The sequence below is a fragment of the Phaethon aethereus genome (assembly GCF_964289735.1).
Source record: "Phaethon aethereus genome assembly, chromosome: 7".
In the NCBI taxonomy this organism is placed as follows: domain Eukaryota; kingdom Metazoa; phylum Chordata; class Aves; order Phaethontiformes; family Phaethontidae; genus Phaethon; species Phaethon aethereus.
Window position 1 is genome coordinate 21,064,517 of NC_138583.1, and position 17,096 is coordinate 21,081,612.

At 38.8% G+C, this 17,096-nt stretch overlaps 1 protein-coding gene across 1 annotated transcript in view; it reads right to left on the reverse strand.

The window, feature by feature from the left end:
• The window catches only part of FRMPD2 (FERM and PDZ domain containing 2), a gene marked incomplete at both ends in the record, with an annotated part of 58,482 nt that overhangs the window by 8,166 nt on the left and 33,220 nt on the right, over positions 1-17,096 (reverse strand). Inside the window, 11 exons of the mRNA XM_082002186.1 lie at positions 697-812; positions 3,213-3,298; positions 5,398-5,474; positions 7,780-7,951; positions 8,836-8,997; positions 10,515-10,579; positions 11,009-11,095; positions 12,959-12,996; positions 14,177-14,387; positions 15,513-15,687; positions 16,328-16,486. Of these exons, the coding sequence (XP_081858312.1) occupies positions 697-812; positions 3,213-3,298; positions 5,398-5,474; positions 7,780-7,951; positions 8,836-8,997; positions 10,515-10,579; positions 11,009-11,095; positions 12,959-12,996; positions 14,177-14,387; positions 15,513-15,687; positions 16,328-16,486 (1,348 nt within the window). The remainder of the gene's footprint in view (positions 1-696; positions 813-3,212; positions 3,299-5,397; positions 5,475-7,779; positions 7,952-8,835; positions 8,998-10,514; positions 10,580-11,008; positions 11,096-12,958; positions 12,997-14,176; positions 14,388-15,512; positions 15,688-16,327; positions 16,487-17,096) is intronic.

Sequence of the window (17,096 nt, forward strand, 5' to 3'; positions counted from 1 at the left end):
GAACAAACTAAGAATTTCAGTTTTTTAATTATGCAGTGGGAAGCCCCCCCAAATTTGTTCCTGACCCAAATTGCAACGTTCATTTTTTTTGTTCAGCCACTGAGCCAATGTGTCATTTCTTTGCACTATCCAATAGTGCATGATTTGAACAAATGTCATGATCTTGCTCAAATTAATTCAACAACTTTCTTTTTATCTTAATTTTTCAGTTTACCTAATTGAGTATAATAAAGATATTCAGAGATTTTCGTTTGGGGAAGGACATCACATATAACGTTAAAAAAAAAAAAGACAAACACAAAACGAAAACAAAACAAAGTTGCTCATCCTTTTGAAACTGGAGTTCCAAAGCAGAGGTGCTCAGAGCAGTGGCAAGTGGGTGATGGCCAGCAGAGCTGCCCTCCCTGGGTTCATTACATTAATTAATTCCAACTCATGTTCCTTCCTTCTAGCAGTTCTCCGAAAGAGTTGGAGAGACCCTGATGTAGGCCGCCTTCTGGATGCTGCAAAGGTTTGATGACCTTCATATGTATCAATGGTAAAAATTGTGTCCCGAGTGCCCTGATCTTTGAGACATGAGACAAAAAGAGCAAATTCTTAGCTTGTATACAAGGGATTAGTGTTGTTCTCACTGTACGTATATGGAGGAGCTGGCCTATAGCGTTAAAGAAACAAGAGAAGTTTTTGCATGGTTACTTCTAGGTAGAACGGAAATTCTGTGGGGCATATCGTCATCTTCATTGTTCCAGCTGTCTGACTCAGACTGCTGACTCTCTCTTCTGCAGCCTTCACATTTTGCATATTGCTGTGACCTGTAAAACAGCGTTAGTTGAATGGTCTTACGGAAGCAGCAGAAGCTTTGATAATCTGAACCGTACAAAGGTTTTGTTTTTAATCTATTTTAAAATCTATTTTAAATAAGTTTAAATAGATTTAAAATCTATTTAAGTCACTTAAAACTTTCTTGAGCAACTATTTTCAAGAATTAGTGTGAACTCTGAAGAACATTTTGTCTTGAGTACTGTTTGCAAATACAGCTAGTGAAAACCACTACTATTTGTATGTAGTATTTTATTTTTTTCAAAGAGATAAAAACATACTTTGTATAAAAAGCTGCCCAAAAATGATTGAAAGTAAAGTTTGTCCCAGTTATAGACCGTTTTTCATGTATGACATTTTTCAGTTGTTAGGCAATCATAGATAAATAGGCTTTGCTTGTTACTGTTTCCTAAAGTATTGTATTGGGTCTGGCTGAGATGGAGTTAATTTTCCCCATAGCAGCCCTCATAGTGCTGTGCTCTGCATTGGTAGCTACAGAGGTGTTGATAACGCACCAGTGTTTTGGCTACTGCTGAGCAGTGCTTGCACAGCATCAAGGCTGTCTCTCCAACGTTCCTCCCTCACCAGGAGGCTGGGGTTGAGCAAGATCTTGGGAGGGGACATAGCCAGGACAGCTGACCCAAAATGCCCAAAGGGATATTCTATACCATATGATGTCTACTCAGCAATAAAAGCCAAGAGAAAGGAGGAGGAGTAGGGGGCATTTGTTGTTATGACATTTGTCTTCCAGAGCAGCTGCTACACATACTGAAGCCCTCCTTCCTAGGAAGTGGCTGGACATCGCCTGCTGATGGGAAGTAGAAATAAATCTTTTGTCTTCCTTTGCTTCCATGTGCAGCCTTTGCTTTTGCTTTATTAAACTGCCTTTATCTTGATCCACAAGGGGATTTTTTTCCATCTTGTTTTCTCCCACCTGCCCCATTCTGCTGAGGAGGGGAGTGTTAGAGCAGTTTGGTGGGCACCTGGCATCCAGCCAAGGTCAACCCACCACAAGTATTTAGAAAATTTTAGAGGACTTAAATATGTTTTAGGTAGAAGATATGCCTGCAATCCAGAATACAACTATAATGTGTGAAGAATGGGCTAAATATTCCTCTACTGGCTAGCTCAAATACCCTCAGACCTGACACTTAACTATGGTAGTAGGCTTAAGCATATCACAGTTTTACATTATCCTATCCTATGTATGATCATAATACATAATGTTAGAAATAGTAAAAGGTACCCTTAAGAGGGAGAATAAGGTAATAAGTAGCAGCTTTACAAATGTCAATAACTATTACAGGCTGTGCATGTTCAAGTTACACAAAGCTTTTGCAAGTAGGATATGGAAATACCAGAAAATACTGGTAGTAAAAAGATTCATCTTACAGGACCGGGGCCAGAAAACCATTGCATTTGCAAAACAATCAGAAAAGATACTGGTTATCCCTATATATTATAAGATAACTTTGTATTAGCCATAGATGCATTAATACATCTTGCACACAGAGCAAGATAATTTAATAATAATTACACCTGACTACCTGGTATATCACAAGATAATGTTGCATTAGCAATGAGATAATAGGAGGTGGCACTGAGCCTATGTTCACAAGGATGTAATCACTAACAGATGCTCTCAAAGCTTTTTTCAAACTTTAGCTCTGCAAGCAGGTAAGTTAGGGAAGATTTTCATCCCTAATTGATTGGCCAAGTACTGTTATTACAAAATTTTAAGTTTTAAATGTAAACATTTATTCCTTTTTTCCATTTATGTGGGTTGTAAGTGATAAAGAAAATAATCGTGTTTCATATATTCTGCATCATTGTAATAGACAAAACTGCCCGTGTCTTATCAATGCTCCATTATTCTTTGAATTCCCATGGTACTGTAGATTTAAAATTTGAAGTAAAATTCTTCTCTTCTTGTACTATGTACTTTCTTTGGAGTAACAACCTCAAAGTCTCTGGATTCCCAGATGTCTGGAGTTCAACATCTGTATCACTACAGCCATAGTAGCACAGGGTCCAGCCCAGGCTGCAGGACCTGCTTGGAATACATGCTAAAGCCCATGGGGACCCTGCCCACACCAATGTGATAGTGGTACCACTGTTCTATCTCCTCCTCAGCTAGAAAGGCTAAAGCTAGCTTAGACGTGTCTGCATGAGCTGTTACACCTAGAAGTTTCTGTTTCATTTGTCTTAGAAGTTGTGTGGAAGCTGTTTTGGAACTCCTACTGCAGATGGAGCTGCATTCCAATAGAACTGTATTTCTATCATTTGGGACACATGAGTGCATTTGCATTCCATATTAGGACAGCTCTGGAAATAAATAGTATGGATAATTTATTCCTCTATTTTAATAGTTTTACTGCATTTGAAAGACTTACCTGTCTGAAATGTTACTGATGATATCCTTATAGTCTTGTCCAGCCAGCTGACCTTGCAGAGGGGAATTGTGTATACTTTCTGGATCCTGCAGGTTTAAAACAAGAAAAAGCTGTGAAAAAATCAGTACACAGAAACATCATGTATATAGTTACTTTCATCAAATTCTTTCTTATATCTGACAACAATGTGTCCTTCAATCAAGAAGGAAAGGGAAAATAGAATAGTTTACACTTTCAGAAGAAAGTATGTAACTTGGATTCAGCATTGCAGTATCTACTAGAAGTAAAAAGCCACATCAGCTGTATTTGTGAGTTTCATAGCAATATAGTCTTCAGACATCTCTACAACTTAGCAAGCATGACTAAACTTTGAAAAGGTTCATGTTAGCTATATCCTCTCTGATTTCATAAAGAAAATGCAATCACAGGCATCATGAGTCACACTCTATTTTTCACCTCTCAGCTCTCGGCAGCAGCAAGCACCAGTGTCTGAGATGGAATTGTTGGTGACAATTTCCTTTTTCTGTCTCAGACACAATGATGCCAGCTGTTAGAAGCAGGGTGCAGCTGCTCTACTGAAGAAGTACTCAACTAACAGAAAAGGCAGACCCTTCATCACCCTCCATATGCAGTAGAAGCAATAGTGTTGGTAGCTGATTTTCCAGCCTAGAGAATGATAACTGGGTCCTGCATTTAAATAATGATGCAGAACATCTACCGTTAGTATGGGGAACTAGCTCCTTCTCAGTTGCAACACTTCATAGATAATAACTGAAATTTTAGTTCAGAGTGGTGGTTTTTATTCTTTGCCTGCTTAATATTCCAGATGCACTCAGAAACCACCCTGGCATGTTACACAGTATAAACTACTGAATGCCCCACAGAATCTTAATAGTAGCTGTCACTTATACTTTACTTTCTTACTGTTGTGCTTGTATTTCCCATTATAATAAGGGAATTCATGGCTGCTTATTTAACCATGAATTCATTTACCCAGTTTCTGCACCTGCTGACTACACTGATTGGAGAATGCTATATGGATTTTTGTTTTCTATTTGCCAAGGAAAGGTATTTTATTGCTGCTTTTTTGCATCTGTTTTTTTCAGTAGCTTGTCATTTTCAAAGTCTACATCTTTGGAGTAGATGGCAGCTGTGCTCTATAAAGTAAAGCATAAATAGTTTCTATTCATAGCAGACAGCTAAAGGCAAGCTGGAAATAATGAAGGAGAGAGAGTTAATGGACCCAATTCAGCAAAAAATTTTAGTATGTTCTTACAGTTAGGCATGTTCTGTGCTGAACTAGACACATGTAACTCCATGCTTAAAACTTTGTGCCTTAGTACCTTGCTAATTCAGGGATCTAATAAGGAACCTGTAACCTTAGTACTATCTCCTACTTCTCATTGACATTATTTCTTGGGTGTACTTATCCATCAGATCATGGACATGACCTTGTTTTGATACTACATTTCACCAATCTCTAACAGTGTACTTCCAACACCCATTCCAACAGTGTACTTAAAACTTCCTCAAACAAATTCCTCTTCAACGTTTTCTCAGCTTATTCACATCAAGGATTTCTTCCATTTTTCTTTTCGAGACTGATTATATTGGTTGAGATAGGGTTTGGGATTTTTTAATTTGTTCTGGAGGATAAGATAACCTATATTTTCTCACTTTCTCTGAGGAGTGGTGTTACAGTTGTAAACATAGATATAATAGATGCTGTAAAATTTGATGTGGAGTGTCTTGCAGAGTTTACTAAGATTCAAAAATGTAACCATATTTGAATAAGTTTGGGTGCCTTGGAGTTATGAATATTAATGGCAGATAACTGAATAGAAATCTTTTAAAGTATATTATTTTAAAATACTGAAAGAATGGTAAAGTTAATAAATCATTAATTCCAATACTATAAAGCACCAGAACTAGACTTGCATATGCAACCTTCCTTCCCCCCACCCTTTTAGCATATATTTTATACTAATCATATGCTCTTATCTCAGTGCAATCCTCTGACTCATTCCAATGTTAGCAGTTCCAGTCATTGCAGCACACTTCCCTTACATTAATATTTTCTCATTAAGAAGGTGTGGTTCTTGCCTGCATTGCAGCAAATCCATTTCGTAAACAAACATATGAGTACATTGCCTGATAACTTCTAGAAGCCTGATTCAGATTTTACCTTGGTGCACTTCTGATTGGATTGTTCTTCCTTGAAAGTGAAAACAGGCTGAGCTCTCAGACTTCCCTCAGCACCATCTGAATACGAGAAAACAAAATCAAAGTAAAATGCCTATAACGCATGAAAATACAGATGCATTTCTTCTGTGCCATCCACATCAGAGGACTTTGACCTTGGAAGAGGCACTGAGATACAGTGCCAGAAACTGGCATGGAATATCCCTTTCATGGATGCTCTGAGAGGGTTAGTACAGCACAAATGCCGTATATTACCACTGAAGAAGCCAGCATAGTTCAGGTTGCCAGAAGATACACTGAAGTAGACCCCTGTTTCAATAGCAGTTATAAAAAACTTAAAAGAGAATTTAAATCTTCCCTCCCTAACCCACCCCATTCCTTTGCAGTGCTAACGGACAAATACCATAGATTTAACTTTGATGCCAGTGCTTCTATAATACCATTGGGTTTTGCTGGTCCAAGAATCACAAAATCACTAGGTTGGAAAGGACCTTCAAGATCATCAAGTCCAACCATTAATCCAGCGCCACCATGTCCCCTAAACCATGTCCTGAAGCGCCACATCCACACGTTTTTTGAACACTTCCAGAGATGGCGACTCCACCACCTCCCTGGGCAGCCTGTTCCAATGCCTAACCACACTCTTGGTGAAGAAATTTTTCCTAATATCCAATCTAAACCTCCCCTGGTGCAACTTGAGACCATTTCCTCTTGTCCTATCACTAGTTACTTGGGAGAAGAGACCAACACCCTCATTGCCACAACCCCCTTTCAGGTAGTTGTAGAGAGCAATAAGGTCTCCCCTCAGCCTCCTCTTCTCCAGACTGAACAACCCCAGTTCCCTCAGCCGCTCCTCATAAGACTTGTGCTCCAGACCCCTCACCAGCTTCGTTGCCCTTCTCTGGACAAGAGAACAGTTTAAACTTTCCAGCAACTGTGTAATTCACCAATGTCATGTGAGATGTCAATAAACGTCCCCACAGTTCATTCCTTAAATTTGCAGAGCTGGAGAAAAGGCTAGACTCACTGAAGTGAATGGGATTATTTCCATAACCCTTAATAGGGCAAGACCTTCAATCAGCCTTTTTATAGCAGTCTGTCCTTCCATTTTTTGCATCATTAACCCCCAAAATTAAACTAGAATAGAGATGAGGCAGTGAACATCCTCCTTCCAGGCCAGTGCTGAGCATAGTTTTCTCATCTTTATGTAAAAGCTTTGCTCTTGAAACACACAGGTTAGCTTCCAGTAAGTGAAGGAGTGTCCAGTGCTTATGACGCAAACTAGGAGTTCAAGAGGATTAGCTTCAGTCTAATAGATACTGAAAAAACTGAGATCCTTAAACCCTAGGGGCAGCTGCTGCCTAACAGCAGAATTGCCCAAAATAATTATGCAGGTAAGTTTGCATCAGTAAAGCTGACTAGATACACACATTTTTGCTGTAAAATAGGTCCAAAACCCACAGTCAGCTCTGCATCTCTCCCTAGTCAGCTGGGGAGAAAGCAAATAGCAATGGCAATGGCTTTTTGCTTGAAAAGATTTGAAACAAAGCCTCCAATTTGTAACCAGCAGGCCAGAAGGTATATTAAGGAGGAATTCTGTATTCTTCCCATTTAAGTTTCTCCACATTATAGGAAACATTTCAGTGTTCAAAGAAATAGAAAGTTGAAGAACATAAACCCATAATCTATTGGTAATAGTATACTCTTGCTTCCACTCCCAGCTCTAAATAGTATTTAAATTTTGAGCATTCAGTAGAGTGGAGCCTGCAGCACAAGTGTTTTCCATTAGAGTTAGCTCTCTAAGTGCTGCCCTATGCAGGTGCGTGTGCTCTCAAACTAAGAGCAATCAACCTGGGAGTAGAGGCTTCTGGATTTTAACATGAACAAGTACAGAAGGGAGAAGAGCTATCTGCCAGGCAGAACAGGAGGTGTAGTGCTTCCAAGAGATAAGGTAGGAGTGCTGGGATGTGAAATTTGTGGGAAATGTATTTTAGTAGCTGGGCCAGTAATTGGCTGTGATTCTATCAGAGTTGCATAAAGTTGGGTAAAATTAGCACAAGACCAGGAGCCTTCTTGGCTTAAAAACATAAGCTGACTTAAAGCATCTTTGAGGGTCATGCAGCTTTGCTTCCACTGTTCCTAGACTTAAATAATCACACTTAGGCATTCCTTCCCTGTGGTCCTATGTCTTGAGTAGCTTAGCCAGAGCTGCACACGAGGGTGAAAAATGTGTTTGTATCTACGGCTATGAATCAAGAGTAACTGTAAAGTTAGTAATATTGAATTGATTTGCTAATAGGAAAGTTGAATTCAGGCAACACATAATCCCACTCTTATAAAGTGCTGTGCAGATGTGGCTGCTTACCAGGCTCTGCTTTTATGTTTGGGGGGGAAGGTATACTGTTGCTCTGATTGCCTGAATAAGCCCAGTGCAAAGCCATGCTTCGGCAGACAGTCAGTTGAACAGTGCCTCGAGCCTTGCGCAGCAAATCTATAACTGTTTGGCGTGGCAGACCAGACACGGAAGTCTCATTCACCTGAAATATACAATGATAATATACTTCCAGATTCCTGTAACAGAAAGCATTTTTTAATCACATGTCCCAGCACTGATCAATCTTTATAACTCCTTTGTATTTCATGTGTCCTCATCCCCTCCCACTTTAGTAACTTGCTTGATCATCTCCTCTCTACTTCTTTATACCATGATTTCCAGCAGTACACCACAAAAGCATAGTCTGCATCTTTCCTGAGGCACTAAGAGGGCAATGTTTTCCCCACTCTTCAGAGTGAAGATGGAGGAGAGATGGAAGTAAATGAAAAACTGGAAAAGCAAACAAAAATATTGAGACTCCTGGAGGGGGAAGAAAAAAATTGGGGTAAAAAAAAAAAGATTATTTATGTTAAAAGATGGTTAAGGCAGTAAGATTTTAAATGAAGATTCAAAAACTGTAATTCCAGTGCTTTTTGCTTGTCTTGGTAATACCTAACTGGCACCAATGATGGGTTCCTCCCAGTATGCTCCTCGTTAGGGGTCATATGCATGCTTGGTCAGTTAACTCTTGTTTCCCTGATTTTTTTTTTTCATGTGTAATCCTCACTGGGCACAGTTACACTATGGAGTAGTTGCACTTTTCTGTTTGCCCTGCTATTCTGGGTCTGCTTTTCTGCTGGAGTGCCCAACAGCCCCCTTCCAGCTGTAGAGCGGCCCAGTCCCCGAGGAAGCGGAACTCTAGGCAAGGGCTGGGGGGACCCAGAACAGCCCTCTGACCCCCAGGAGCTGAGGGACACCATCTTCCACGTGTTAACTATGCCTCGCAGCCTCAGATTTCTCATTTGCACAACCTTTACACTGAATAGAATGCTCATTATAGAGTAACTAGAGAAAATGTAGGCCAAAACAATGGAGAACAAGCATTACCTTAAGTAGGATGTCACCAACTTGAAGCCTCCCATCTAAGTCTGCAATGCTGTCCGGGCTGATGGCTTTTATTAGGATAGCCCTGCCATTTCTTCCACCTACCAGTGCAAATCCTAGGCTTCCACTTTCTGCCTTTTCCAGCTCAATCTTAATAATGAAGTCCTACAATAGAAGAGGATGCAGTCTAACATGGAGTTTATTCAGGGCTGTGTTTTGTTTGCATTTTTAATACCAAAGAATCCCATTACGCTTCAGTCCTCACTGGTTTATGTAGATTATGGGATAGATCCTTCTCTTGAATAGGTGTCTAGAGCTTCCAGTGATCAACATAGCAGCTGCATGTATGTATCAGAATGAAAACAGTATTATTTCCATAATATTTTTAATAATTGCTGGAGAGGAAAATAACCTCTTAAGAGCAAGGAAACATGTACTTTTATAATCCTTTTAGAAAGTATCAGATACATCACCTTCATTGACAAACAAGTCACTCCCATCTCCAGCATGACAGTACTGCAGTACATACTCCATTCTTTGACTGTTCTGTAATGAAAATCTTAACCTTGCAACACCATCTTACCCCATCTGTTTGCCTTTAGCACTTCATTCAGTTTTAAAATCATCTGCTTTTTTAGGGTCAAGTATTAGATTAGAAATGTCAGCAACCTAGAAATGTTTATGTCTTGCAGCATGACTAGTTCCAATGTTGCAAATATCATCCCCAGAAGTTATGTTAGCAAGTTGAACAGATAAACCATCATGGATTAAATGGTGTGGAAGAAGCAGTAATAGTGATGACTTAATCAAAAGTGAAAAAATTGTTCCAATTTTTCTGCCAGATCGGAGGTCTAATTTTAACAAGACAGCCCTTTTTTGCAAACCACAATCAGGAGGAAACTAGTAAATCTAGTCCCATGAAAAATCAGTCCCAATATGGGTAATTTTAATTCCAAGTAACATTATTTTCCACGTTTGCACAAACAGAAGTCATGTTTGCACTTCTAAGAATTCTGAAGCAGTGTATATTGAGCATGGATATTTACTCTTTTTTCAAAGAACACACCTGTGTATTTTAGGAATTCATCATTTAAAAAATGGCATTACTCTTGCCAGATTCAAACAGTTACGATTTATGTCAATGCTGCATAATACTCCAAAGGTTTGGAATAATTTTACCCTTGTTTCAAATGCCCCATCTGAGAATTTCAGAATGAAACATGTTAATCTCAGGTTTCAAAATTCTTGTGGAAAATGCTTCACAATTACACTTATTTTCCCCAGAACCCCATGCTGTGACATTCTGTGTCTTTTTCCTATGCTATTTTCTTTCGAAGCTAAGGACTAATCTAGTAAGATGTTAAGAGTACTATGAAGACCTAATGGAGGGGCTACATCGTATGAGTCGTGCTTATATTACCAAACTGCTAAAATAGTGATGTTATACATTGAAAACCAGCAATAGGAGAGTTTGGCCCCAGCAAGTGCTCAGTGCATTCTAGTCCATGAATGCTGAAGCAATTCAACACTTCACAGGACGCTCTCCAAATGCATTATATTCACATTTTCAAGGAAATTGGAGAGGAAACAAATACATCAAATAGCACTATTGAAAAAATCTCACTCCATATAGCTCACTTCATTTGATGGACTGTCTCACACTTGATAAAATTGTCACTTACCTTACATTCTGGAGAATCGGGAGTGTTTTGCTGAGCACCACAGTTTGTTTCCTCCGAATGTTTCTCTGTGAAAAAGCAGCAGCATTTTTTACCAGTTGTAAAACACTGGTTAAATGTTCTCACTCGATATCGTATTCCGAGACATAATAAGACATTTCATATTTTACATGTCAAATATAAAAAAATTCCTGTGGACTTATGTGGGCTTACATTCCTGAACTGTGAACGGACCTTCTGCACATTATCCCTGTAGACTTTCTACCTCCCACCGAGCAAGTTGCAAAATAAGCTTTAGTAGCTGCATATTAGAGGGTCAGAGGTACCAGGACAACAGGTAATATATAAATGTTATCTGAAACTCTGAGGGAGGCAGTTCTGTTTGTAAAGGATTAATCTTTCCCAGGTGCTGCCAGTACCACCTACAGACTTATTTTCTTTTGAAGAGCGGGCACAAAATTTTACAAACCCTAACCGAAAAATACAAAGTTCCTTACCATGTTGATGCAGCAGATGCTGTTCTCGGGAATTCAGGTTTTCATTTGAGAAAGAAATATTGGCTTTCTCTGTCTCAGCAGGTGGCCCTAAAAGCATACATGTAGGTTTGTTCTGACAGGCCTCCTGCTAATCTTCATATACACAATGGAATGTAAACTCTGTGCTTAGATTATTAAACAAAGCATCAATATCCATATTGATACTATATGAGGCAGTTTGAGACACTACTGCATGATTAAGTTTGCTAATTTGTACAGTGGTATAAACAATTCTGTCATGAATTGCAGAGGTATTGCATCTCAGTCGTTGCTATTTTTAAAATTGTAACAACAATGAGAGATCAGACTGAGTCATTCTAGACACGTGGCAATGATCAGGCAGAGGAGGAGGAATCACACAGCAGGGTGTGTTAGTGTCTGCAGCGATGGAGGTGTAAGAAGACAATGTGCATTTCTTGACACTCACACCTCTACCCACCCACCCCCAGTTTTGGGGTTTTGCTTTATCATATCTTGGTGCTCTTAGTTGTCTTGCACAAAGTGCTCGTAATGTATGAATTACAGAAAATTATGAGTGTTCTGTTGTTAACAAACAAACAAAAAAAGCTCCCTGTTGCATTTGTAATTTTAGTATGCATTTTTGTAACTAAGAGAGTCTGTAAAATGAAGGCTTTCATCCTTAATAACAAATTATTATAGATTTATCTGTCAATCTATCAGAGAGGATGGCAAACAAAACACCAAATACCAAATTACTATAGATTTCTTTAAGTAAATGCCTTATAAGAGGGAAGAATCTTGTTTTATAAAAGAGGCAGAAAACTGTACCATTGTAGAGATCATAAATCTGTATCAGAGGTGGATCAGATCTGGTAACCTATTTTGAAGCTGTCTTGAGAAATCTTAGAATCTGCAAAGCTCGTGGAGCAAGCATGTGTAAGCAAGGCCCTAACAGGACACGCATTTACCACGCTTTAGTTATACCACAGTAGCTGAGACTACACATAACTGTGTCTTGTAGTAAATTCAAAGAAGCTGTTCTTCAGTAAGTGAAATAAGCTGCTTCAGTTTTTGAAAACAAACACACAGCTAGTTTTTGTAGAGTAGAAAATATGTAACTAGCTTGACTTGGAATAATTTCTTCAGGTAGCCATATGCCAGTATTCAGATGAGTGTAGGCATATGAGCTTCTGGTCCAGCGTTACTTTTTCAGGTCATCTTTGTACGGTTAAAAAATAATTCAGATATGCAGGCAGGTAAATGAAACTGTGGGTTAGGCCTGACTTAACAGTCCAGCCAGATGGACACTAGAAAGTATTACTTGCATAGCTAACACACTTTCTGTGCAGTGACATAAATGTGATGTCAGCTGATGGTGCATATGCAACCTCTGCTTGCTGTGACTCCTTCTACTGCTAGAGCAATTCTGCTCAAGTCTTTGTAGTGCAGATAATTACTGAAGTCTTGTATTAATTATCATCCCCTGTCAGGGATGCTTTTATATTAACCAAGAGGTATTGGTGCTGCCTGTTTCTGATTTTCTATAGATTTATTGATAACAGTTTTAAAAGTTGGTCTAGATGATACAGTATTGGCTCATTAAAGAGTGGCTCAAAAAGTGGTGGAAAACCCCTTAGAGAATAGTTTCAATCAAAACAGATGTTGAAATATGATCACGTAAAATTCCCATTTAATAGCAACAAATTAAAAAATAGAAACTGACTATACAAAATGCAATAAATAATTTTTAGAGAATTATACATTTTATTTCTATCTTTAAAGAGCAACCAAATTTCATTCAGACCTTTAGAATGGCCATAACAGAAATACTGAATGCCAAGTTGCATTTAAAAAGTTATTAACAGATTGTAATTAATCAATACCTTATGCTTATTTCCAAAATCAGAAGCAAGTTTTGAGCTAAAACCCAAAAATATTAGCCTTACTTACTATTTTCCTGCTCTAGAGGAACCACGGGATTGCCATTTCTGGGGGGCAGAAAAAGTGAAATATGTGAGCCATTGAGCTGCATGCTTTCTAAAGCACATACGAAAAATATTTTTAGAAAGTCAGTTGTCTAAATTGTACTTGTACTTCTATGATTTTGTTAATGGTGCTTTCCTAAAGAGCATTTACATCGGTGTGTAAAATATTTGACTGTATCTAACAACAGTGAAACTTTTTATTTAAATGGCTTGTGGAAAGAAAGAACATGTTAAACCATCTGTCCCAGTACAGAACTGCTTTGTGGTACATTTTGAATTCAGCTTCAGTTCCCCCTCTATAAAGTGGGAACGAACTTCTGTAATTTCCTTTACCCTATTTCTGTTTGTATCCTTAGATTGTAATTTCTTATGATCAGGGTGTGTTGCCTACTAACTGCTTGTACAGCAAGAAGTAGAATGAGGCTGCAGTTTCTTCATCGCTAGCCTGGTGCAGGTTAATGAAATGTTGATAGAAGTTGCAGCTACATTAAGACAGCTGTGACAGGCACACTGTCACTAACTCAGGTTATGAAACTTAGTCATTCACATACTTTTGGGTTACTATTTGACTGTTCCTCTGAGATCTTTGGAAGCTATTTCTGCATCAGCCCAGGACTTCTGATGATGCTCTTACAGACTGTAGAACACAGTAAATTTAAAGTGCAGACAAGATCTGATGAGGGAAATTCTTAACTTGCTGCAGATTAAATGCTGCATTTTTAACACCTTTCTAGAACATTTGGCTGTTGGAAGTACCTTGGAGTTTCCCATCAGAGGTAGTTTCTTGCCTGTAGTTTTGAATCTGAGAATGAATGGAGAAAGTTGGCACTAGTGGTGGAGATATAAAGATGATTTTTCCCTGCAGAACAGAATATCTGAAAATGGTGGCCAGCCTCACAGTTGAAGGGTTCACATTTGTGTTTGGATGGTGAAGTTTGAAGAGTTCTCATTTGTGTCAGACGAGTCTACTTGTATTCACTGTGTTAGTTGTAATTACAAGTAGTTAAGATATCTTGTGGATGTTACGACTCAGATTGCAACGTTCAGACCTTTGAGGTGAGGCATTTTTCTTTGTTGTAGTTTGTTGTGTTTTTATTGTTTGACTTGTTGATGTAAAATTTAGAAAACTGCTTTAACATTAAGATTGAGTATGCTCAGATTTACCTTGTCAGCTCAGATTTACCTTGTGGCTTTGATTTGAACATTCTGGGTGGCAGCTTCACATACTCTCACTGCATCATCAAGGGTAATGCCCTCAGTCCAGAGTCCACAGATGTAAACAATCTGATCTCGTGGCTGCAAACTGCCTTCCATGCTGGCAGGAGAGCCAGGCACTATCTCTAGCACATAAATACCTTGTAACTTGCTTCCAGCTCCTCCTGTCAGCTTCAAGCCTAGAATAATGCAGAGAAAGCATCTTTTGTGGCAGCGTGTTTAGAATTTCACTCTCAGTGGCACACAGACTAATGGAATAGGTGTGGGTCATTGAAAGATAGGCTGAACAAATTACCAACATTATAAACAACAGTCTTGCCCCAGTGAGATGGGGTATAAGAGCTGGACTGGGAGAATGAAACGCAATTACATGTTAAAAAAGTATGGAAAAACCTGACATGGCTTCATTTCTATGTCCATCTCTATGCTTCAGTTATTCCATAGTGCTTTATTTCACTTGATGTTGAAGAGTCATTTGACTAAGGCACTTAGCTGCATAGCGTAACTCCTTCATTACCAGAGTGCTGAAGTGCCTTCCAGTCTTTAGAGTGACAGGGAATGGAGGCATGTGACAGCTAAGGAGATACCTGTACAGTGCAAAACAGAATTGTGCAACAATATTCAAGCAATCGCCAAACAAGCTAGTTTCTGAACTGGAAACAGGATGCTGTATCTGAGCAAATATAGCTATACTGTTTCCTGGGTCTACAGGTTTATCTGTGTGTAGTGCTCACCACATTCTGCAGAAATACCAAGATACTCACACTGTGGGTATTTCTTTTATCCCTTGTATTGCACAATGTGGATAAAGCCTTTTGTCTGTGGTGAATCAAGGATTTGAGTGCAGGTTTTTTGAACAGCAAACTATTGCCCTAACCAGTGGCTCATCCTGCTTAAACGTTGCCTTTTTTTTCTTTTTTCTTTCTTTCTTTATTTCAAATAGATCTTTGCATATCTCAGCAGGTAGTAGACATTATTATCTAACTACCAACAACTTCTGTATATCAGTAACATAAAAAATGAGACTGGACATCTGCCAGAAACTTCAGCCACTAGGGTGATAATACAAAGATAATTTTTCCGACTATCTTCATTGGTCTAATGATATCTAAAGATATTAATCTTCCCTTTAAGGCCTTGCCCAAAATAAAGCTGTCCCTTCCTTGGTCATGGGTGATGGAGGAGAACATAAAGCTGTCAAGGTCACTCAGGATCATACTGATCCAAGACCACAGTTGCTTGTGATTATCTTACAATAACTGCAATCCCTGTCCAAAATAGTATGCATAGTATTTACTACACACCTAGCTGTCCATTGGCACCTTTTGTGAGAGTAATTTCAGGAATCTCCTCTGGCCTAATAGACGGACGCAGATCACTGTCAGCGCGACCAACCACAAGGTGCAGATCCGGAGGAGAGCTTTGCAGTAAAGTCAGGGCTTCATTGCATGGTAAAGATGTGACATCAATTCCATTCACCTAAATGACAAACCGGTAAAATGATGTCATAGATCTCATTGACGATCATGTACTTCTTCCTCCACTCTAAATTTTGCATATGAACTTAAATTAGTTTTCACTTTCATCTTACTGCTTTGCTGTGGTATTTAATGTCAGTAAATGCAACAGTTAGGATTGCAGCAAGATTTCTTTTTTGAACTTTTATTTTTCTGAATGCAGTGTTTTCATAAAAATAGCTCTTTTTTTCTTGAAACTCAAGGTTTTTGTAGCAAAAAAACAAGACAGCCTAATGCAAGAAACTGAAGATGAACCAGGCTGAAAACAGGCTTTAGTCATACATTACAAAGGACGTAACTCCCGCATCCTTTGTATGTCACCTATCTTATCAGTTTGTCATTTAACTGGGAAGGCATTTAATGTCTCTGTTGTCTTGCATTGCTGCTAGATGATTCATGTTATTTGCCTGGTCATACAATCTATTCAGTCTGATAGTTGTCCTACTAAAGTCAGCAGAATCGCATTTATTATGGGATCCATTTGCACTTGCATGCCTAAATATGTGATAAACTGGGCCCTATGGGATGAAGAATACCTAAGCTAAATGACATTGATCTGCAAATATTCTCTCCTCTTGTATAAACTCAAAGGATTACTGTACCATAATGATTCTGTCTCCCCTTCTTAGTCTTCCATCAGACAGGGCAGGCTCATTCAAGATTTCATCGACATACAGGCAGCTGTCCACTTTGTTAAGAACTACAGAGAATCCATAAGTGCTGTTCTCTGACTTTGTCAAAGTCACAAAGATCTCAGTTTCCTATTAAAATAAGCACAAGATATGTTTGATGTAGGCTTTTCTGTTGCTTTGTTAACATCTTCCATTATGTTTTATATGCAAATAGGAATCAGATCCTCATATGGTATAAATAAGAGCATACATAAGGGTTTCTCTGATTTGGCACTGCCTTATTTCAGAGTTAATTCTACTACTTTTTGCATAGCGGTGCTTCACGGTGATTGGTTGATGGCGCCTAATAAGGCAGGGAATGCCATCAGGGACTAGAATTTTGGCATTTGAAATCTGTAAAGAAAGGCTTGGAGTCCTCTGAGCTGACAAGCATTGCAATAGTAGGGTGCAGAGATTATTGTTGTTGCTATTGCTGTCCCACTGAAGGAAATGGCTGGACCTAAATTTTTGTCCTCAGTGCTCTCAAATTAGTAGGAATTCAGAGCTCGTTAGTGTCAGCAGGAATGCAAGATATTCAGCATTTGGCAGGACTGAGCCCTGTATTTTGAATAGTAATTAGCACAAGGATCATACTTTCTTATCAGGACATTATAGTATCACTGTGACTAAGTGATTTTCCATATGGGTTTAAAACACGATAGAAAAAAAACAACTAGCTGACTCCAATTAATTTTAGAGG